At 44.3% G+C, this 24,131-nt stretch overlaps 1 protein-coding gene and 1 pseudogene across 1 annotated transcript; both read left to right on the top strand.

Annotated features, from left to right (window-relative positions):
- Window positions 1–3,130: 3,130 nt before the first annotated feature.
- On the top strand, window positions 3,131–6,203 carry LOC138420044 (olfactory receptor 2AT4-like; annotated as a pseudogene).
- Window positions 6,204–11,147: 4,944 nt separating this feature from the next.
- LOC138420043 (olfactory receptor 2AT4-like) lies at window positions 11,148–15,162 on the top strand. The gene has a single exon (XM_069553100.1). The coding sequence runs from the start codon at window positions 13,695–13,697 to the stop codon at window positions 14,658–14,660; it is 966 nt and encodes a 321-aa protein (XP_069409201.1). The 5' UTR covers window positions 11,148–13,694; the 3' UTR covers window positions 14,661–15,162.
- The last annotated feature ends 8,969 nt before the right edge of the window (window positions 15,163–24,131 follow it).

Raw genomic sequence — 24,131 nt, 5'->3', positions numbered from 1 at the left:
GGCATGCAGGCTGGCTGCTGACTCACTGACTGTGTAACTATGGCCAGGCACAGCCCCTCTCTAGGCCCCTCCTCCCTATTAGTAACAGTAAGGGAGCAGGGCCAGAAGTTTCACAGAATCAAGGGTCTATTCCACAGGATGCTGGAGGGAAAGCCCTGGGGGGGGGTGGTCAGGACAACTCTGTGGAAACACTGAGAAACGAGGTGCTGGGCCCCACGGAGATGCTGGGACTACAGGAGAGGAGCTGGCTCAGTCTCCAGCCCCAAGAAAGCCGCAGGCTGGTGAGGGAAACATGAATGATCCTGGCTGTCAGACAGGGGCGCTTCAGTGCCTTTTCCATGGTGGACTCTTGGGAGCCCTGGGCAGGGAATCGGGGATCTGACTTTCATCTCTTTGTGTGACCTTGATTGAGCAAGTCGCTCCCTTCGCTGAGTAACTTTATCGGATAAATGAGGGGAGGGCCATGGGAATTGGACTACATTGCTTGCTTTTAAGGATCCTTCTGGCTCTGATGTTCTGTGACAGCCCTGCGAACCTTGCACAAACCTCACACAACCCACTTACATGGGCTCAGTCAGTGGGGAGAGAACAGCATCTCAGAATTGTATCAACTTCCCTGGAAATATGGTTTGTATTCACTTAGATGCTAAAACAAAAGAAGGTAAAAATCCCTGCTGATTAGTCCATGATGGGAAAAAGTTAAGCTGAACTCGGGTTAACTGTGTCATTCATTAGTTCATTTATTTAAAAAGTGTTTGTCGAGGGTTTATTATGAGCTAGGCTCCACCAGGCACAAAGTGTACAACAGTTTTACTCAGGATGGGTGCTTTGACTGCTATGACTTCTTTGCATGCAGAAGCATCCAGTCCACCTCTTCTTTAAGTCATTTCTTTCTGTTTTAAAAAATTTATTTGGGTGCATCAGGTCTTAGTTACAGAATGTGGGATCTTTCCTTCCTTGCGTTGCAGACTCTCGAGTTGTAGCTCACAGGCTCAGTAGCTGTGACTCTCAGACTTAGTTCCCCTGCAGCATGAGGGGTCCTAGTTCCCCCACCAGGGATCAAACCTGGGTCCCCTGCGTTGCAAGGCAGTTTCTCAACCACTGGACCACCAAGGAAGTCCCCTTAAGTCACTTTTTGAGGATAGCATTTTTTTTTCTAGCCATGCAGAGCCTCTGTTTAGTAATCAGTCCACTTGAAACTGTTTGAAAATACCCTCAGAACAAAAGAGAAATTCATAACTGTCTTTGACAGCAGTCTAAGAAACAGAGAGAGGAAAAGGAAAATTTTGGCCTTTTCTTTCCCCAGGTACAGACCAGAGCTTCTGAATTCTCCAGGTGGCCTTTCTTGGTGGAAAGAGTGTAAGACCAGATCTAGAGGCCTAGATTCCAGGACCGAGGCTGGTACAGACCAGCTGTTTACCTGAGGCTGCTCGCCATTCCCACCCCAGCCTGAAGATTCATTTGTGAAGAAAGGGTTAGGGACTCAACTGTCTGCAAGCAATTATCATGCTTACATAATCTTTGACACAAGAAGGGTTTTGTTAGAAGAGGGAGAGAAGCTGGAGATGGTTCTGGAAAATCAAGTGGACCGGCTCCAGGTGTTCCTGGGGCAGAGAGGCAGTGAACGTCAACATAACCTGGCCCTGGATCTCTCAGTCAAGGTGAAGGGTGAGTCAACACTGCCATTGGCTCAGTTCTGAGGGTTGGAAAGTCTCACTTTGGGGGCCTTGGGCTGCCACGCATCCTCAGGAGCTTTCTTCAGTGGTCTCCCAGGGGTGGAGTTACTCTCTGCAGAGGGCTTGGGTTGTCTCTCCTGACACTGCTTCTGAGATGTTTTAGTTCCCCATGGTGCACTCTGGACTGGGGCCCAGGCGGTGGGCATGAAGTGGCTGCTGAGCTACAGCAGCCGGGCGTGGGGAAGACCATGGAGTGGTCCAGGAAGTGCCTGGGAGTCTGGTTTTTTCTTTTTTTTTCCAATAGGTGGAGAATCCACATTCCACTTGGATTCACTGGGGAAAATGACTCCTGTTACCAAAAGCATATAAAATGCTCCTACCCTAGTAGGGCGACTAACATCTCAGTTTGCCAGGGACTAAGCGATTTCCTGGGATGTGGCACTAGCAGTGCTAAAACCAGGCAGATCTGAGCAGAACAGGATGGTTGGTCCCTGGACATGACAAAGAGACAGGATCCAAGGAAGGCCCCAGGGCATTCATGCTAGATTGGGACAGAGCCCCAGCAGCAGCTGCATGGAAAGAGGAGCTGTTCTCAGCTGAAGCAGATGGCATTTTGTAGTGGCCCTTGAGGAAAGCAGCTGTCTCTATCAATAAGACATCATAGAAAGGGAATCCTCCACATTCTGATTAATGTCACTCAGTTATATTACTTTTTAAAAAGAACAATGGATCTAGGGTCAGACGGTTGCTTAAAGATTTTTAATCTAGCTCCTATCTAAACATTAAACTTCCTCTGCACCATTTTAGCCAAAAAGACCTCAGCTTTGCATACCTCTAGTTATATGGAACAGAGAAGGCAACGGCACCCCACTCCAGTACTCTTGCCTGGAAAATCCCATGGATGGAGGAACCTGGTAGGCTGCAGTCCTTGGGATTGCTAAGAGTCGGACACAACTGAGCAACTTCACTTTCACTTTTCACTTTCATGCATTGGGGAAGGAAATGGCAACCCATTCCAGTGTTCTTGCCTGGAGAATCCCAGGGACAGGGGAGCCTGATGGGCTGCCGTCTATGGGGTTGTACAGAGTCAGACACGACTGAAGTGACTTAGCAGCAGTAGCAGCAGTTATATGAAATTTGCTCATTTTCAAGCCAGTCTTTTGCCGCATGGGATAATGCTGATTATAAGAAACTTATTTCACATGTGGGACTCCGTGCGTCCCTGGAGCTGCTCACACTGGCCCCAGTTCTTGGTATGTGTTCTACCCGTCCTTTGACAGCCCTTTAGAGGTTTATGTCCATTTCTCTTCCCCACCAGACAGGACCAGCTTTGCAACCAATGTTCCTTAGACAACTCATCATCCTGGGCATCTTAGTTGTGCAATGAAATTCTAGGCACAAAGAAACTGTTAGGATTGAAATCCATGGTTGGAAAGAAAAAGATACATGTTTCAGTTGACATTTTCATGCTTGTTCCGGTTTACAGAAATGTACTAATATTTCCAGTCTGTCTGCTGATATCCAGCACTGACTCACAATGGAAGCCATCTGCAATGGATCAAAGGGCTCCTCACCTGTCTTCTACTTGGTGGGCATCCCCTTCTGCCCGAATCCCTCTTCCTCCTTGTCTTTGTCATTTTCCTCTTAATCTACCTGCTCATCCTGGTGGGAAACGCCCTGATCCTGGTGGCCGTGGTGATAGAGCCCAGCCTTCACAAGCCCATGTACTTCTTCCTGATCAGCCTCTCAGCCCTGGACATCCTCTTCACCACAACCACTGTCCCCGAGATGCTGTCCTTATTCTTGCGTGGGGACCGTTGCCTCAGCTCCCCTGCCTGCTTCCTGCAGATGTGCCTCTTCCACAGCTTCTCCTGCTCTGAAGCCTTCATCCTGGTGGTCATGGCCTATGACCGCTGTGTGTCCATCTGCCGCCCACTGCATTACGCTGTGCCCATGACCCCGCAGACCAGTGCTGCCCTGGCAGCCAGTGCCTGGCTCACCACCCTCCTCCTGCCCATCCCGGCGGTGGTGCAGACCTCCCACATGGCTTTTGAAAACACCGCTCACATCTACCACTGCTTCTGTGACCACTTAGCTGTGGTCCAGGCCTCCTGCTCTGACACCAGCCCCCAGACCCTCATGGGCTTCTGCATCGCCATGGTGGTGTCCTTCCTGCCCCTTCTCCTGGTGCTTCTCTCCTATGCCCACATCCTGGCCTCAGTGCTTCGCATCAGCTCCCGAGAAGGACGCTCCAAAGCCTTTTCCACCTGCAGCTCCCACCTCCTGGTGGTTGGCACCTACTACTCATCCATTGCCATAGCCTATGTGGCCTACAGGGCTGACCTGCCCCTCGACTTCCACATCATGGGCAATGTGGTGTATGCTCTTCTCACACCTGTCTTCAACCCTCTCATCTACACACTGAGGAACAAGGATGTGAAAGCACCCATCACCAAAATGGCATGTCCCCAGAACCTAGGGAATTCCAGGGCCCTTGATCCTTCAATTCAGTTCAGTTCAGTCGCTCAGTCGTGTCCACTCTTTGCAACCCCATGATTTGCAGCATGCCAGGCCTCCCTGTCCATCACCAACTCCCGGAGTTCACTCAGACTCACGTCCATTGAGTCCGTGATGCCATCCAGTCATCTCATCCTCTGTCGTCACCTTCTCCTCCTGCCCCCAATTCCTCCCAGCATCAGAGTCAACTTCTAATGAGTCAACTCTTCGCATGAGGTGCCCAGAGTACTGGAGTTTCAGCTTTAGCCTCATTCCTTCCAAAGAATACCCAGGACTGATCTCCTTTAGAACAGACTGGTTGGATCTCTTTGCAGTCCAAGGGACTCTCAAGAGTCTTCTCCAACACCACAGTTCAAAAGCATCAATTCTTCAGCACTCAGCCTTCTTCACAGTCCAACTCTCACAACCACAGTTACAACTAATTCAGCTCCCTGGACACAAACGACAGTATGCAGTACAGAATAAACACAATAAACATTTTTAAATGAATTATAGCAATCCAAATTGACTTCACTTGGTTGATCAAATATCTAAAACCTAGTCCTCAAATAACGGATCAAGAAGTCTTCCCACTGGTGCTACAGAATAATTGATTTTCACAATTTCCCCCAGTCGTTAACATGATGAATAAAATTTGATCATTCAGTGATTCATATTAAAAATCTTTACTTGATCTGCACAGAAATAAACCAGACCTATTTGCTGCTCTTGTGGTATTTATAGTTTAACTGCAGAGTCAGACCCAAAGAAATACTATAAGGCAATATGACCAAGAGAAGCAACAGGGGAGGGGACTGAAGGAGCCAAGAAGTTAGCATTTGATTCAATGTGAAAATTTTCCTGTAAGTTCTTCTATTTTTGGCATTGATATCACTTGTTTGTTAGCAAATATTCATGAATCAGCAATACAGTTGGGGGAGAGGCTTGAAAAGATTGCATAAGAAAACCATTAGCTTCTCCAGTCAGGGAGCGGTAACAGGGTCCGTGTTCTTGTCCAGTGGAATGGATCCATTTTCAGCTTGGCTGTCCATTAAAAAGTGATGCTTCCTGCCAAGAACTGGCGGGTGGAAGTTAGAGTGGCTCCACTCATCATTACCCTCAGTGACCCAGCTGGGGAAATGTGTGTCTCCAGTCCTGATGACTCTGGCCTCTGTGGATTAAGCAGTCCTGATTCAACTGGAGACACAATAAATCTCACTAAATTTAAAGCTACAACTTCTGCCTGGTCATTTTAAGCTCACTGTGAGAGCAGACCAGCAGTCACAAAAAGGAGTTACCATGTTAGCAAGGGCAATTTACCGTGATCTTCAGGAGGAAGGAAAACTGCTCTTCCATAATGGGGACTGGGAGGTCGGCACTCAGGCAAGTGAGCGTTTCTTATTTCTGCCAACTCTAATTCTTAGTGGGCCATGAAAACAACCATAGCATGATGAAGCATAGCAACCAGGAGTTCAGAACTGACATGGACGAGGATCTGGATCATGCTAGAATGAACTCCATCTAGAGCCACTGAAAAGATTGAGTGTGAAGGAAAAGGGGAAGGGGAACTAGAATGGGTGAGAGAGGAGGAAGAAGGGCAGGACTGCTTGCAGCCTTGGGACTGACTGCAGCAGCAGGGGCAGTCGTCAATTCAACTGATCTTTTTCTTGGAAATTTCCCTCGAAAATGTGACCAGTCAGAATTCTGGAAACCCTATGTCCAAATGGAGTGAACTTCTGAAAAGTGAATGGATCTAGGACTTTCCTGGTGGTCCAGTTGCTAAGACTTTGCCTTCCAGTGCAGGGGATGTGGGTTCAGTTGCTGGTGAAGTGAAGTCGCTTAGTCATGTCCAACTCTTTGCGGCCCCGTGGACTGTAGCTTGCCAGGTTCCTCTGTCCATGGGATTTTCCAGGCAAGAGTACTGGAGTGGGTTGCCATTTCCTTCTCCAATCCCTGGTGGGGGAGCCTAAAATCCCACATGCCTCACAGGCAAAAAACCAAAACATAAAAAAAAGAAACAACCAAAACATAAAAAAAAAGAAACAATATTATAACTAACTCAATAAAGACTTTTAAAATGGTCCATGTTAGAAAAACTTTTTAAAAAGTGAATGAATCTGAGAGGTTCAAGGGATAGACTGGAGTAGACAGTGGTCTGTCCTCTTGGAGCTGAGTGCTGGCTGCTAACAACTCACACACATATACCCTAAGATAGAGGTGTGCTGAACCTGACCCTCATTGCTTTCCTTTTTGGGGGAAAGGGAATAAGAGAGTAACTTTATAAGTAGAACAAACCAACTACTGGGTACTAAGCAGTCCAAGCTTCGATGCCAGCTGTTGACATCCTATAGAAGTACAGTATCTATAAAGCCAGCTGTTAGGCATATAGAGACCCTAAGAGCCCATGAAAAGTACATCTTCCCTTGCAGGAGATGAACATCACTAATCCCCTGGGAAACTGAATGTATGCAGGCAGCCTCTCCCCTGGGTATTGCTAGAAAATGCAAACAAAACTCCTGGAGTAATTTTCACATAATTGTGTTTCACTCCAAATACCCTATGTCTGTTATCTCATTCAGTTCAGTTCAGTTGCTCAGTCATGTCTGACTCTGCGACCCCATGGACCACAGCATGCCAGGCCTCCCTGCCCATCACCGACTCCTGGAGTTTACTCAAACTCATGTCCATTGAGTCGGTGATGCCATCCAACTACCTCATCCTCTCCTCCTCCCACCTTCAATCTTTTCCAGCATCGTCTTCTCAGATGAGTCAGTTTTTCACATCAGGTGGCCAAAGTACTGGAGTTTCATTTTCAACATCAGTCCTTCCAATGAATATTTAGGACTGTTTTCTTTTAGGATGGACTGGTTGGATCTCCTTGCAGTCCAAGGGACTTTTAAGAGTCTTCTCCAACACCACAGTTCAAAAGCATCAATTCTTCAGCATTCAGCTTTCTTTATAGTCCAACTCTCACATCCATACATGACTACTGGAAAAACCATAGCCTTGACTAGATGGACCTTTGTTGACAAAGTAATGTCTCTGCTTTTTAATATGCTGTCTAGGTTGGTCATAACTTTTCTTCCAAGGAGTAAGCGTCTTTTAATTTCATGGCTGCAGTCACCATCTGCAGTGATTTTGGAGCACAAAAAAATAAAGTCTGACACTGTTTCCACTGTTTCCCCATCTATTTCCCATGAAGTGATGGGACCAGATGCCATGATCTTAGTTTTCTAAATGTTGAGCTTTAAGCCAACTTTTTCACTCTCCTCTTTCACTTTCATCAAGAGGCTCTTTAATTCTTTGCTTTCTGCCATCAGGGTGGTGTCATCTGCATATCTGAGGTTATTGATATTTCTCCTGGCAATCTTGATTCCAGCTTGTGTTTCCTCCAGCCCAGCGTTTCTCATGATGTACTCTGCATATAAGTTAAATAAGCAGGGTGACAATAAACAGTCTTGACGTACTCCTTTTCCTATTTAGAACCAGTCTGTTGTTCCATGTCCAGTTCTAACTTTGCTTCCTGACCTGCATACACATTTCTCTAGAGGCAGGTCAGGTGGTCTGGTATTCCCATCTCTTGAAGAATTTTCCACAGTTTGTGATGATCCACACAGTCAAAGGCTTTGGCATAGTCAATAAAGCAGAAATAGATGTTTCTCTGGAACTCTCTTGCTTTCCCCATGATCCAGTGAATGTTGGCAATTTAATCTCTGGTTCCTCTGCCTTTTCTAAAACCAACTTGAACATCTGGAAGTTCATGGTTCACATACTGTTGAAGCCTGGCTTGGAGAATTTTGAGCATTACTTTACTAGCATGTGAGATGAGTGCAACTGTGCAGTAGTTTGAGCATTCTTTGGCATTGCCTTTCTTTGGGATTGGAATGAAAACTGATCTTTTCCAGTTCTGTGGCCACTGCTGAGTTTTCCAAATTTGCTGGCATATTGAGTGCAGCACTTTCACAGCATCATCTTTTAGTATTTGAAATAGCTCAACTGGAATTCCATCACCTCCACTAGCTTTATTCATAGTGATGCTTCCTAAGGCCCACTTGACTTCACATTCCAGGATGTCTAGCTCTAGGTGAGTGATCACACCATCATGATTATCTTGGTCATGAAGATCTTTTTTGTACAGTTCTTCTGTGTATTCTTGCCACCTCTTCTTAACATCTTCTGCTTCTGTTAGATCTATACCATTTTTGTCCTTTATCGAGCCCATCTTCACATGAAATTTTCCCTTGGCATCTCTAATTTTCTTGGAGAGATCTGTAGTCTTTCCCATTCTATTGTTTTCCTCCATTTCTTTGCACTGATCACTGAGGAAGGCTTTCATATCTCTCCTTGCTATTCTTTGGAACTCTGCATTCAGATGGGTTTATCTTTCCATTTCTCCTTTGCTTTTTGCTTCTCTTCTTTTCACAGCTATTTGTAAGGCCTCCTTAGACAGCCATTTTGGTTTTTTGCATTTCTTTTCCTTGGAGATGGTCTTGGTCCCTGTCCTCTGTACAATGTCACGATCCTTTGTCCATAGTTTGTAAGGCACTCTGTCTGCCAGATCTATTTCTTACTTCCACTGTATAATCATAAGGGATTTGATTTAGGTCATGCCTGAATGGTCTAGTGGTTTCCCCTACTTTCTTCAATTTAAGTTATCTCATTAAATCCTCTCAAAAACTCTATGAGATGGGTAATATTGTTATGTTCCATTTTATAGATGGAGAAACTCAGACTCAGAGTTCAAGTAACTTGCCTGAAGTGACATGCTGTGCTTAGTCACTCGGTTGTGTCTGACTCTTTGTAACCCCATGGATTAGCCCTTCAGGCTCCTCCATCCATGGGCATTCTCCAGGCAGGAATCCTGGGGTGGGTTGCCATGCCCTCCTCCAGGGGATCTTCCCAACCCATAGACTGAACCCAGGTCTCCCACATTGTAGGCAGATTTTTACTGTCTGAGTCACCAGGGAAGCCCAAGAATACTGGAGTGGGTAGCCTATCCCTTCTCTAGGGGATCTTCCCAACCATAGCTAAAATACATTAGAACTGATATTCAAACCCAGGACCCTATTTAGACCCTCTGCCCTGATCCATATGCAGAGTACGGTTCTGGGGATGAAGTTCTGGGTCTGCCATGTAACTTTAATACTAAACATTATCATAAGCATCAGTAAGTCATTTCACTTCTCTGGACCTCAGTTTCCTCCTCTTGACCTGCCTGTCTCCCTTGGCTGTTCTGGGGACCAAATGGAATAATGTCAGTAAAAGCTGCCCCATTGGTTGTAAAGTTCTGGAACCCATGAGGGCTATTAACAATGTTGTTCTCATTATTGGAACATCTCAGAGGTAAATCCCATCCCAACATAAAGAACTCAATCCTGGGTGAGTAGGAGGCTCAGTGCCCCAAAGGAGCCCTGCCTCGAGGGATAGTACTCCAGCAGGCCTGGCCAAAAGGGAGAGTTAGGGGTTTAATTAGCCATAGCCCATCTGCTACCAGGCTCTTCTCTGCCAGCCAGGTTGGAAGACACATAGGGGACACCACGAGAGGCATCAAGGTAGACAGGACTTGGCAGGTGAGTGAGCTGGGGGTGACGTGCCAGAGCTCAGCAAAGACCAGAGTGTGGAGACAGGGCAAGGATGTGGGAGGGAGGGATAGAACTGGGACCAGGGATCAGGGAGACTAGCTGAACGTGCACAACAGGCAGGCACCCAGGAGCCAGGTTGCTGTGTATATGTGGGCTGCGGGGCCTTGGACCACATACCCTGTCTGGTCTGTGTGCTCAGAGGTGGGATTCAAATCGTCCTGGTCAAGGGCTTCCATAGGAAAGCAAGGCTGATGGCAGCAGTAACATTGGAGACACTAGCCCACTTGGGGTTTATAGTTGTTCCAGGTTCTTGTGTAGCATTGCTTAAGCATTCTCTGCAGGACTCAGCAACCCCGGGGGTCACAGATGAAGGAAATAAGCTGCAATTAGAAGCTGTGATGGGAATCCGGTCCTTTCTGACTCATAGTGCACACACTTGACCACTAAGCCCTCAGGACATGCTGCAGATAAAGCCCCTGGCTGGGCAGCAGGTGCTCCCTAGCTGGGAGAGCCCTCACCCTCGCCCTTTCCCTTTGAGTCATGGACCATGTGACATGTGCTCCGCCAGACACAGAGCGGATGCTTGGGAAAGGGTTCATCAGATTAGAAACCCCTCAGAGTTCTTTTCCTCTAAACCCATCACTACACAGATGAGAAAACCAAGTATTGGAGGATGGAGAGAATGAAAATTACCCGCCAAATTGAGAAGGCATTCTGAGACTGTAAAATGAGGCAGGCAGCTCCATATGATCAATGGATCTTTTTATTATAGGGTAACTTACAAGGTGGTTTTATTATAGGGTAACTTATCAGGATCAAGCAGACAACAATCTGGAAGCATTCATAGCTGCACTATGCACCATGGAGGGGCCACTGGGACAATTTTATAGTTAATCTAGGGCATGGGGGTAAGTGCTTGGAGACAGGATAAGCATTCCTAAATCAAGTTAATGAATGGATGACCGGTCTCGTGAGTGCTGGGAGTACATCACAGAAGATTTTCAGCATTGTTTGGGAACTAACAGCATAGAGGCCACATGATCCTCATTATTAAACAATATCTGTTAACTACAAAGCCCTTGATGACAAAAAGTGGTTTACTGCACAGTACAATCCTGGTTAGGGTCAGTGGAAGGACAGGAGACACTGAAAGGGGCCAAGATGGCGTCAGTTATGCTAACAGCCATAAGCCAGAGTCACAAGAAGTGAGTGGCAGAGCTGGTCCAGGAGCCAGGACTTCTGGTTGCTAAAGGCAGGGTTCTTCTACAGCAGGCTGGCTCCAGAATGATCTGTGCTCTTACCCCTCACCAACCATTGCCTTAAACAAGGGTCTTGTTCCAACCGTCAGTTTCTCATATGCTGAAGGGAACAACTACTCCCTGGCAGGGTTGGATGATGGGAGAAGATGATGCACGTGAAGCAAAACATCAGGTTGGATCCTTGGTGATTCTCTATCCGTCCCTGTCCCCACCTGCACTGTAACATTCTCCTAGACAATCCCAACAGGGAGGACCTGCTGGGGCAAGTTCTGTACCCTGGGAAATAGTACCTATTAGGTCCTAGTGGCTCAGCGGTAAAGAATTTGCCTGCAATGCTGGAGATGCAGGTTCGATTCTGAGATCAGGAAGATCTCCTAGAGAAGGAAATGGCAAGCCACTCTAGTATTCTAGACTGGGAAATCCCATGAACGGAGGAGCCTGGCGGGCTACAGACCATGGGGTTGCAAAGAGTCAGACACGACTGAGTGGTTAAGAACTGCAACAAAAGATCCTAAGCACAGGTCTGTGTCACTCAGATGTAGTGTGCAATCCAGAACAAAATGAGAACCCTAACCTCGAAAATAGTGTAAGAAAGTCCAGCTAACTCTAGATATTTCCTAAGATAGCCAGCTGAATTGTGCTTTGAAAGATTAAATGTTAAATTCTTTCCAAAATTATTCTTGGTGCCCCTGCTTGGCTGATGACCCAGCATATGCCTAGTCTGCCTGTTGGACAGTCCAGCACCAGTTGGTGTGAAACACCACATACCACTTCTCCTCTGGAGTCTCAGGATCCCTCTCTCCATTTGCAAGGGGGAAGGGAACTTGACTTGATGGCTCCCTTAGGGCCCCTCTGGCTTCAGATCCCTGCCTTTCTGCCCCTCCAACCCCCTGCTCTGCCTCACCCAGGACCAGCAGCCACAGATGCTTCTCTGAGAGCAGAAATGTCCAGGGCACTGCAGTCTGCATTCCTTCAGGTGTGAAAAAAACCTGGTGACCATACTTGTTGGACCAGGGTTCTGGTTAGCTGAGAGTGAACCCTTTAACATGGAGACAATCAGGTCAGTGTCTTGCCAGGTCCTGGGTGTGGCCTCTGAGATTCTCTTTCCAGGAGCACACACATAGGACAGTTGTCCTTCCTGTGCTCATTTTGGACAAAGTAGTTGCCGGTTCCCACTTCCAAATCTAGAAGCCAGACTGTACAATCCAAATCCATCACAGAGCAAACTAGTGAATTTTTTAAAGGTGGGCAAGAAGTGTGGGGTAGGGGCAATGGGTTGGAATTGAAGATTTAAAAAACCTTTTTGTTCCAGTCGGACAGTCTCTGATTACAGGACATGAGGGGTGTTTGTAGCTAGTCTGTTTTGCATTTGTTTTAGACAAGAAAGAAAGTAGCTGTTGTTCCTAAGAATTTCAAGGACAGTTGCTTGATGACATCAATAGAGTTCAAACAGCAGTGATAGAATTGTAAACATAAAATTACCTGGACTGCTCATTAGAGGCTCATCTTGAAGTAGGGATGAACCAAAATTGCCTCAGCAGTCCCTGAATTGACCCCAGTGCACATTTAACGAACAACCTACGGTATGAGGTTTTTCTATTTGGGCAGCTACAGTTTTCAGTTCTCTGGGTCCTTTCTAGCTCTCATGACAGCTCCTTGTGTCTTCTGAGCTGATATTTGATGCCCACACCACAGTTGGCATCAAAGAGCTAAATACAAGACTGGCTGGGCAGTGGCGGCCAGGAGGAAGGATGTTGACAGACCCTAAAGGAGAAGATGCACCATCAGCTTGGGCTCCATCAGGAAGAGGGCAGTCCCTCTGAAGGCCTGGGTCCATCCCATCACTGAAACATGAATGAAAGAGAACCCAGAGAACTTGGCAGGGAGAGAAACCAGCAGAGTTTCTGAACCCAAAATATGAAAAGGGAGCCCTTCCCTGGGTAATGAGTAAGCTGGGCAAGCAGCATGCTGCAAAAAATATTGGAAAAATCAGATCTTTCTAGTGATGTGGTAGAGTGATGTCACTTAGTAGAACTTGAAACAAGAGCAAAAGAAGAAGCAATGACATAGGAATCTTAAGCGATCATCTAAGATCTGATGCTCAAAAGATACTGTGGGACATGGAGCAGAGAAGGAACAGAAGCTCTTTCAAGGCACTTATCATAGCTATAACTAATAATTAACCATGTGATTGGCTTTTAAAAAAATATTTATTTATTTCTTTGGCTCTTCTGGGTCTCAGTTGCCACACAGGGAATCTTTGTTGCAGTATGTGGGATCTAGTCCCCTGACCAAAGATTGAATTCAGGCCCTCTGTATTGGGAGTACAGAATCTTAACCACTGGACCACCAGGGAATGCCTATGTGGTTTGCTTTTAAACCCACCATCCTTCTACTAGAATTTAAGCCTTGTAAAGGCAGGGCCCGTATGTGCCTTATTTACCTTCTCACAGCCTTGTGCACTGTAGGTACTTACTAAATACATTACGGAAGAAGGAAGAAGAAAATTGTGGGTTAAGATGGAAGAATGATAGCCCCAGTCCTCTAAACTCAGTCATAAATGATTTGGATTGCAATCATCGTAGAGAGAACTATACAGAATTCTCCTTCCAAACTTCTGTTTTATCTAGTTTCCAGATGCTCTGACAGCCTGTCACCCTGGCATATAGCTCTCTCCCACCATGTATGCCACAGCCTGTAATGGATCAAAAGACTCTTCACCCATCTTCTACCTGGTGGGCATCCCCTCTCTACAGGACGTCTTCTTCCTCCCTGTCTTCTTCATCTTCTTGTCCTTCTACCTGCTCATCCTGGTGGGAAACGCCCTGATCCTGGTGGCCGTGGTGATAGAGCCCAGCCTTCACAAACCCATGTACTTCTTCCTGATCAGCCTCTCAGCCCTGGACATCCTCTTCACCACAACCACTGTCCCCGAGATGCTGTCCTTATTCTTGCGTGGGGACCGTTGCCTCAGCTCCCCTGCCTGCTTCCTGCAGATGTGCCTCTTCCACAGCTTCTCCTGCTCTGAAGCCTTCATCCTGGTGGTCATGGCCTATGACCGCTGTGTGTCCATCTGCTGCCCGCTGCATTACCCTGTGCCCATGACCCCGCAGACCAGTGCTGCCCGGGCAGACAGTGCCTGGCCCACCGCCTTCCTCCTGCCCATCCCGGCGGTGGTGCAGACCTCCCACATGGCTTTTGAAAACACCGCTCACATCTACCACTGCTTCTGTGACCACTTAGCTGTGGTCCAGGCCTCCTGCTCTGACACCAGCCCCCAGACCCTCATGGGCTTCTGCATCGCCATGGTGGTGTCCTTCCTGCCCCTTCTCCTGGTGCTTCTCTCCTATGCCCACATCCTGGCCTCAGTGCTTCACATCGGCTCCCGAGAAGGACGCTCCAAAGCCTTCTCCACCTGCAGCTCCCACCTCCTGGTGGTTGGCACTTACTACTCATCCATTGCCATAGCCTATGTGGCCTACAGGGCTGACCTGCCTCTTGACTTCCACATCATGGGCAACGTGGTGTTTGCTATTCTCACACCTGTCCTCAACCCTCTCATCTACACGCTGAGGAACAAGGATGTCAAAGCAGCCATCACCAAAATATCATGTCCTCAAGACCTAGGGTATTCTGAGGACTTTTGATCCTTAGATATAGTTAATCCTGTACCCAGGATACCTGTGTGTTAAGAAGAGAGAATGCCATAAACAAAATTTTTTTGAAGGAAAGAATGACTTATAGCAGGACCAAAAATGCACTATTGGAGCTTCGCTTTCCAAAATTAATGAAAAGCTAAGTAATGAAATCAGTCCTTTTGTGGAAAGAAATAAGAATGTCAGATACAGTATGTAAAGCATCTTCTTAAAAGTATCAATTAGATTTTTTTTAACATAATAGGTCTAAAGTAAGAATAAAGACAAGAATGCAGACAAAGTAGTTATTAAGACATAGATAGACATGTAGATCAATAAAACACAGCAGAGAGCCTAGAAACAGACCCTTGAATATATGGGCAATTGATATATAAATGACACTGTAGATCAGTGTATGATAGTATTAGAACTATCAGATATCCACACATCAAAAGATGAAATTTGTCTCTTACCTCAAACGCATACAAAAATCAATCTCAACCTAAATAGGAAAGGCAGAACTATACAATTGTGTAAGAGACTATAGTCATGATCTTGGAGAAGGAAAGTATTTCTTAAGTAAGATTTTTAAAACTCTAAATGTAAAGAAAAAAAGCATAAATTTGACTGCTTTAATATGTAAAATTTCTATTCATCCAAAGGCACCAAAAACAGACTGGAAAGCCAGGCTACAGAACAAAATAAGTTATTTCTTATGTATATTACCAACAGAAAAACTCAAGATTCATAGCCAGGATATACAGAAAATCAAATCAATTTTTAAAACAGGTAGTCAAGCCATAAAAAAATACTGCTAGAGCAAAAAACTGCACAAAAGGGAATAAACAAATGTCCAATAAATATAAGAAAATGTGTTCAAGCTCTTTAGTAATAGAAGTGTAAATTACAACAGCAAATAGTTACCACTAGAAGCCAATCAGACTGGCTAAAATGCCAAAGTCTGATGATACCCGGGTTGGCTAGGATGTGAATGGATGGAGCTCTCATATGTGGAGAGTGGGAATGCTAATTGGTACAGCCATTTTGGAAAATACTTTATCATTTTCTTATGATGTTGAAGACACACATATTCTATGATCTAGCAACAGCAGCATTTCCCCAAATTGTGAAATGTTCCTAAAATGTAACACTATATGCCAATAAAATATGAAGGAATTATGTATACATGCAACAACCTAGAAGAATCTCACAGCACTGAAAGAATCATAGCTCAAAAGGACACATATAATATGATTTCAGTTGTATAAAGCTTAAAGACAGGCAAAGCTAAATACATTTTTAATCAATGCACACAGATGTCATTAACTATGAAGAAAAGAGAAGGTATATTTATTACAAACATCAAAATCATGGTTATGCTGCAGGAGAGGGAGAGGGTTGTTCTCAGAGAGGGCTGCCGAGGGGCTTATGAGTTGTCATCAATGTTTCATTCTCTCCTGAGTGATGGTGACATGAGTATTTTCTTTACAATTAAACTATATATTTAGGCTTTATACAGTTCTGCTCTGTATGAATATTGTATCTCATTGTAACCTCTGACAAGGCATCATTCCATTGGACAGAGTTTCCAGTAGTAGTTCTCAATGTTTGGTCCAAGTCTTCCCATGGGTACAATGGATGGTGGTGGTTTTCACATCCATGGTAAGCATCAAGCTGCTGAATATCATTTTCTTCATTTGTCCATTCATTTAAGAAGTCTTTACTGAGCATCTGGGAAGTATTAATCTATATAGTGGGCTTCCCAGGTGGTGCTAGTAGTAAAGAATCTGCCTGCCAATGCAGGAGATGTAAGTGATGTGGGTTTGGTCCTTGGCCAACAAGATCCTTTGAAGCAGGGCATGGCAACCTACTCCGGTATTCTTGCCTGAAGAATCCCATGGACAGAGGAGCCTGGTGGGCTACGGTCCATAGGGTCATAAAGAGTTGGACACAACTGAAGCGACTTAGCACGCATGCACACCCGCACAATCTATACTGTAAAGGCTAAGAGACAGAGATAATTCGGGACCACCACTGCCCTCAGTTCACTCACAGTCTGGTGAGGAAGACAGACATGGGTGGAAAAAGTGTAGTAAGGTAGATGATATTTCAGAGGGAAGCACAAGGGGCAGCAGGAACCCAGGGTAATATCTAATCCAAGATATCAATAAAAATGTCTTCCATAAATACTGTTAACCTATGCGCTTGTTTCTGTTTGTCGGAGTCCTCATGGAGTTAACCCCAGGATGGATGTGAACTGATTGAATAGAAGCCCTAAACTGCTCCAATTGGAGGAGAGAGTTCATTCTAGTGCTGACCAGGGAACATGGCTGCCATCCCTGGTCCAGGAAGACCCCGCATGCCCTGCAGCAAACATGCAGCCACTGAAGCCCGTGAGCCTGCAGCCAGCGCTCCGCAGCAAGAGAAGCCACGGCAAGGAGAAGCCTGGGCCCCGCGACCAAGAGCAGCCCCTGCTCTCTGCAGCTAGAGGAAGCCAGGAGTACAAAGCAACAAAGACCAGCACAGCCAAAAAAAGAGAGAGAAATGGAGTGACCACTCAAACCCAAAGGATTTTAACACCCAATCCCTTTCAGGAATAACACAAGTCAAAAAGGGATCAGGATGTAGTTCTCTACACTGTTAGGCTCCCCACAATCCCCACCCAAACAGGCAGGAAGAGAAAACCATTCTCAGAATAGTGAATGGAACAGGCAATGACATTTTCATGGCATGGGTTAAAGGGAAGAACATTTTCCTTAGCAAATTTTGATAAAGGTGTAGCACTTAAGTGCAACTTAAAGCAAGGGCATTAGCAGAGAGTGAGAATTCCAGTAAATAATAATGAGTGTCTTCATACCTGATTAAAAAAAATTATATCAGTTTTTGGCCATACCGCATGACATGTGGAATCTTTGTTCCCCAGCCTGGGATTGAACCTGTGCCCCCTCACAGTGGTAGCAAGGAGTCTTAGTCTCTAGACTGCCAGGGAAGTCTCCATACCTGATTCTAAAGTCATAAATACAACAACTCTAAGTCAAAATTATGAAACAAGTCATTTTTTTTAGTGAATTCTAGCCTCCATTTCTGCTCCCTTCACCTGTAAAAACAATTTTTATTCATTTTTTTTGTTTTTTCTTTCCATTTTAATATAAGCAAAACCATATATTTACAAATATATGCATAATAAATAAACACAACTATATTATTTTAAAATATGGCAATTTTGACCATGTTTCCACTTTGTCTTAGAGGAATGGTAGCATATTATAGTACTGTTCAAGACCCTGATTTTTAAAATTTAATCAGACTTGTGGTTGCCAAGGGAGAGGGGAGGAGAGGGATAGACTGGGAGTCTGGGGTTGGTGGATGCAAACTATTATGTTTGGAATAGATAAACAAGGTCCTAAAGTATAGCACAGGGAACTGTATTCAATATCTTGTGATAAACCATAATGGAAAAGAATGTTTTTTTTAAGTATGTGTAAAAATATTTGTATATTGCTGCAAGTTTTGTTATAAATAATTTTAGGCATAATATTCATTCAAAGAACAGTTATTACAGATTAAATATGTAGAGAGTAACATACTAATGTAACTGAAAAATACCTTGATCTGATACACTGAATTATTTTGTCTTTTGTATTTACTATTATCTACTGAATTTGCTTTCACTCTTTAAAAAAATATTAATTCAGTTCAGTTCAGTCGCTCAGTCATGTCTGAATCTTTGCGACCCCATGAACCGCAGCATGCCAGGCCTCCCTGTCCATCACCAACTCCCAGAGTCCACACAAACCCATGTCCATCAAGTTGGTGATGCCATCCAACCATCTCATCCTCTGCCCTCCCCTTCTCCTCCTGCCCTCAATCTTTCCCAGCATCGGGGTCTTTTCAAATGAGTCAGCTCTTTGCCATCAGGTGGCCAAAGTATTGGAGTTTCAGCTTCAACATCAGTCCTTCCAATGAACACCCAGGACTGATGTCCTTTAGGATGGACTGGTTGGATCTCCTTGCAATCCAAGGGATTCTCAAGAGTCTTCTCCAACACCACAGTTCAAAAGCATCAATTCTTCAGTGCTCAGCTTTCTTTATAGTCCATCTCTCACATCCATACATGACTACTGGAGAAACCATAGCCTTGACTAGACAAACCTTTGTTGGCAAAGTAATGTCTCTGCTTTTGAATATGCTATCTAGGTTGGTCATAATTTTCCTTCCAAGGAGTAAGCGTCTTTTAATTTCATGGCTGCAATCACCATCTGCAGTGATTTTGGAGCCCAGAAAAAAAAAGTCAGCCACTGTTTCCACTGTTACGTCTTATAAATACTGAACTTTGTTTCCCTCCTAATGAACATATTTTGTCATATACCATCCTTTTCTTACCCCCTAAAATCACAGTCTATCTGTATTTTAAACTTTTTTGAATCCTAAAAAATAAAAAATTTAATCAGTAGTTTAAGATGGAAGTAAAAAACAGCATATTTGTATATTGATGGAAATAATTCAGGAGAGTATAAAAAATTGGTGATACGAGGCAGAAGGGAACATTATTGGAAAGGACTGGCTTCAGATAGGAGCATGAAAAGTTTATGGGAACAGAGCAACTTCCTAGGCAGGGTGTGAGCACAGATGCTGGTAGGTGAGTGAAGGTGGGATGAAACTCTGCAGGACTTCTCTCCTCGTTCGCTGTAGACAATGGGAATAGGTATCAGTGGACTGAGAAGAGAAGGAATGAAAAAGACATTTAGAAGAGAAGACAAGGGAACGAAACAGGGACGTATACGATGACTGCCTGCCAGTGTTAAGGTCCTACCTGAGTTAGGTTTATCGCCTACAGAACGTTCTTACATTAAACTCAGATAAGGTGTACTTACAATAGGAAAATGCTTCCTGAAGATCAATTTCACTCTAATCTAAAAGTATAGGGCTCATCCTGAGTCATAGGGTGTACAACTAATAGTCCTAATGTTACTGATTCTTCCCAGTGGAGACTTAAAAACAACTAAGCGCTGGAGTAATCACATAAGCCAAGCTGTATTACAGGCAGAGATGATCAGATTTTTTAAAAGTAATCTGTCCTCACAAATGGCTACCTAAGCTTCTTGTCAGAAAAATCAAATCTGTCAGCTAAATGATGCAAGCTGTCATGTATTAAGTATGTATACATGAGCCTACTCTGTATTATATTTCATATTTCAATGCTACTCAATGTTACTTGGAGAGGAGGGAAGAAGAAATATTAAAAAAATAATTTAAAAAATGATTCTAAGATTTCAAAAACTAGTTTAAAATACGTTTAAACTTAATTAGAATGTTAAATTCTAAAGCTGACTTTACTTATCACTTATGCAAAGTGAAAATTCTTTCTTGAAAGTTAAAGTTGCTGAGTCATGTCTGACTCTTTGCGACTCCACGGACTGTAGCCTGCCAGGCTCCTTTGTCTCTGGAATTCTCCAGGTCAGAAAACTGGAGTGGGTAGCTGTTCCCTGCTCCAGGGGTTTTTCCCAATCCAGAAATTGAATCCAGGTCTCTTGAATTGCTGGCAGATTCTTTACCATCTGAGCCACCAGGAAAGCCACCACAAGAATACAGGAGTGGGTAGCCCATCCCTTCTCCAGGGGATCTTCCAGACCCAGGAATCAAATTGGGGTGGATTCTTTACCAGCTGAGCTACCAGGGAAGCATATTTATGTAACAATCTATTTTGGCCACACTTCACGGTATGCGGGGTCTTAGTTCCCTGACCGGGGATCGGACTCACGCTCCCACACACTGAGAGTGCGGATTCTTAACCACTGGACTGACAGGGAGGTCCCTGTAATACTATTTTTATGCATTGACTGCTTATATTCTTTATGGTAAATGAAGTGGTTATAATATACTAAGTTCTTATTTTGTTCTTTCTGTTTGTATTCTAAATAACATGGTTCACTTTAATTTCTTTTATCTTCTCATGTTTTTTCAAGTATATTGCCAGAATTGATCACACTAACCTTGTCTAGTTTCACCTTTGACTTCGTTATTTCTACACTAACTTATTTTTGGTTCTAAGCAATACATTTTAAAAATAATACGCACACTTTTTCTACGCTTTCTTTAAAATAATAGAGGCTGTCACTGAATGCTGTGCTGTGCTGTGCTTAGTCACTCAGTCGTGTCCAACTCTTCGCGACCCTTTGGACTCTAGCCCACCATGCCCCTCTGGTCATGGGGATTCTCCAGGTAAGAATACTGGAGTGGGTTGCCATACCCTCCTCTAGGGGATCTTCCCAACTGGGGGATCGAACCCAGGTCTCCCACATTGCAGGGAGATTCTTTACCATCTGAGACACCAGAGAAGCCCGTTACTGAATACTAGTTCCACAATGTTTAGAAATTAAACAGCACACTCCTAAATAACCAATGGGTCAAAAAACGATATCACAATGGGAATCAAAAATATTGTGAAATGAGTGAAAGTGAAAACATAATATGTCAAAACTCATGAGATGGAGCTAAAACAGTGCTTGTGCTGTGCTGTGCTTAGTCGCTTAGCAGTGCCAGACTCTTTGCAACCCCATGGATTGTAGCCCGCCAGGCTCCTCTGTCCATGGGGATTCTCCACGCAAGAATACTAGAGTGGGTTGCCATACCCTCCTCCAGGGGATCTTCCCAACCCAGGGATCAAACCCGGGTTTCCCACATTGCAGGCAGATTCTTTACTGTCTCAGCCACCAGGGAATCTCAAAAATACTGGAGGGGGTAGCCTATCCCTTCTGTAGGGGATCGTCCTGACTCAGGAATAGAACTGGGGTCTCCTGTACTGCAGGTGGATTCTTCACCAGCTGAACTACCAGGGAAGCCCAAAACAGAGCTTAGAGGGGAATTTATAGCTGTAAATACTTAAATTAATATTTACATTAAAAAGGGGGAATCTCAAAATTAATAACCTAATTTTTAACTTTAAGATATTAGAAAGGAAAAGCAAACTAAATTCAAAGTAAGCAGTAGGCATGAAATAATGATCAAGATTCAATTCAGTTCAGTTCAGTCGCTCAGTCATGTCCAACTCTTTGCGACCCCATGAGGTGCAGCATTCCAGGCCTCCCTGTCCATCAGCAACTCCTGGAGTTCACCCAAACCCATGTCCATCGAGTCGATGATGCCATCCAGCCACCTCATCCTCTGTTGTCCCCTTCTCCTCCTGCCCCCAATCCCTCCCAGCATCACAGTCTTTTCCAATGAGTCAACTCTTCACATGAGCTGGCCAAAATATTGGAGTTTCAGCTTCAGCATCAGTCCTTCCAATGAACACCCAGGGCTGATATCCTTTAGAACGGACTGGTTGGATCTCCTTGCAGTCCAAGGGACTCTCAAGAATCTTCTCCAACACCACAGTTCAAAAGCATCAATTCTTTGGCAATAAGCTTTCTTCACAGTCCAACTCTCACATCCATACATGACTACTGGAAAAACCATAGCCTTGACTAGACAGACCTTTGTTGGCAAAGTAATGTCTCTGCTTTTGAATATGCTATCTAGGTTGGTCATAGCTTTCCTTCATGGCTGCAATCACCATCTGCAGTGATTTTGGAGCCCCCCAAACTAAAGTCTGACACTGTTTCCACTGTTTCCCCATTTATTTCCCATGTAGAGATGGGACCAGATGCCATGATCTTTGTTTTCTGAATGTTGAGCTTTAAGGCAACTTTTTCACTCTCCTCTTTCACTTTCATCAAGAGGTTTTTTAGGTCCTCTTCACTTTCTGCCATAAGGGTGGTGTCATCTGCATATCTGAGGTTATTGATATTTCTCCTGGCAATCTTGATTCCAGCTTGTGCTTCTTTCAGCCCAGTGTTTTCCATGATGTACTCTGCATATAAGTTAAATAAGCAGGGTGACAATATACAGACCTGATGTACTCCTTTTCCTATTTGGAACCAGTCTGTTGTTCCATGTACAGTTCTAACTGTTGCTTCCTGACTTGCGTATAGGTTTCTCAAGAGGCAGGTCAGGTGGTCTGGTATTCCCATCTCTGAAGAATTTTCCACACAGTCAAAGGCTTTGGCATAGTCAATAAAGCAGAAATAGATGTTTTTCTGGAACTCTCTTGCTTTTTCCATGATCCAGCGGATGTTGGCAATTTAATCTCTGGTTCCTCTGCCTTTTCTAAAACCAGCTTAGACATCTGGAAGTTCACAGTTCATGTATTGCTGAAGCCTGGCTTGGAGAATTTTGAGCATTACTTTACTAGCATGTGAGATGAGTGCAATTGTGCAGTAGTTTGAGCATTCTTTGGCATTGCCTTTCTTTGGGATTGGAATGAAAACTGATCTTTTCCAGTTCTGTGGCCACTGCTGAGTTTTCCAAATTTGCTGGCATATTGAGTGCAGCACATTCACAGCATCATCTTTCAGGATTTGAAACAGCTCAACTGGAATTCCATCACCTCCACTAGCTTTGTTCATAATGATGCTTCCTAAGGCCCACTTGACTTCACATTCCAGGATGTCTGGCTCTAGATGAGTGATCACACCATTGTGATTATCTTGGTCATGAAGATCTTTTTTGTACAGTTCTTCTTCTGTGTATTCTTGCCATCTCTTCTTAATATCTTCTGCTTCTGTTAGGTCCATACCATTTCTGTCCTTTATTCTGCCCATCTTTGCATGAAATGTTCCCTTGGTATCTCTAATTTTCTTGAAGATATCTCTAGTCTTTCCCATTCTGTTCTTTTCCTCTATTTCTTTGCACTGATTGCTGAAGAAGGCTTTCTTATCTCTTCTTGCTATTCTTTGGAACTCTGCATTCAGATGCTAATATCTTTCCTTTTCTCCTTTGCTTTTTGCTTCTCTTCTTTTCACAGCTATTTGTAAGGCCTCCCCAGATAGCAATTTTGCTTTTTTGCATTTCTTTTCCATGGGGATGGTCTTGATCCCTATCTCCTGTACAATGTCACGAACCTCCATCCATAGTTCATCAGGCACTCTATCTATCAGATCTAGTCCCTTAAATCTATTTATCACTTCCACTGTATAATCATAAGGAATTTGATTTAGGTCATACCTGAATGGTCTAGTGGTTTGCCCTACTTTCTTCAGTTTCAGTCTGAATTTGGCAATAAGGAGTTCATGATATGAACCACCCAAAATTGTGGAGAGGTCTGACAGAATGTGGTCCACTAGAGAAGGGAATGGCAAACCACTTCAGTATTCTTGCCTTGAGAACCCCATGAACAGTATGAAAAGGCAAAATGATAGGATACTGAAAGAGGAACTTCCCCGGTCTGTAGGTGCCCAATATGCTACTGGAGATCAGTGGAGAAATAACTTCAGAAAGAATGAAGGGATGGAGCCAAAGCAAAAGCAATATCCAGTTGTGGATGTGACTTGGATAGAAGCAAAGTTCAATGCTGTAAAGAGCAATATTGCATAGGAACCTGGAATGTTAGGTCCATGAATCAAGGCAAATTGGAAATGGTCAAATGAGATTGCAAGAGTGAAC

Source organism: Ovis canadensis, chromosome 15 (genome assembly GCF_042477335.2).
Source record: "Ovis canadensis isolate MfBH-ARS-UI-01 breed Bighorn chromosome 15, ARS-UI_OviCan_v2, whole genome shotgun sequence".
In the NCBI taxonomy this organism is placed as follows: Eukaryota; Metazoa; Chordata; class Mammalia; order Artiodactyla; family Bovidae; genus Ovis; species Ovis canadensis.
This window is presented reverse-complemented; position numbering and strand designations above follow the sequence as displayed.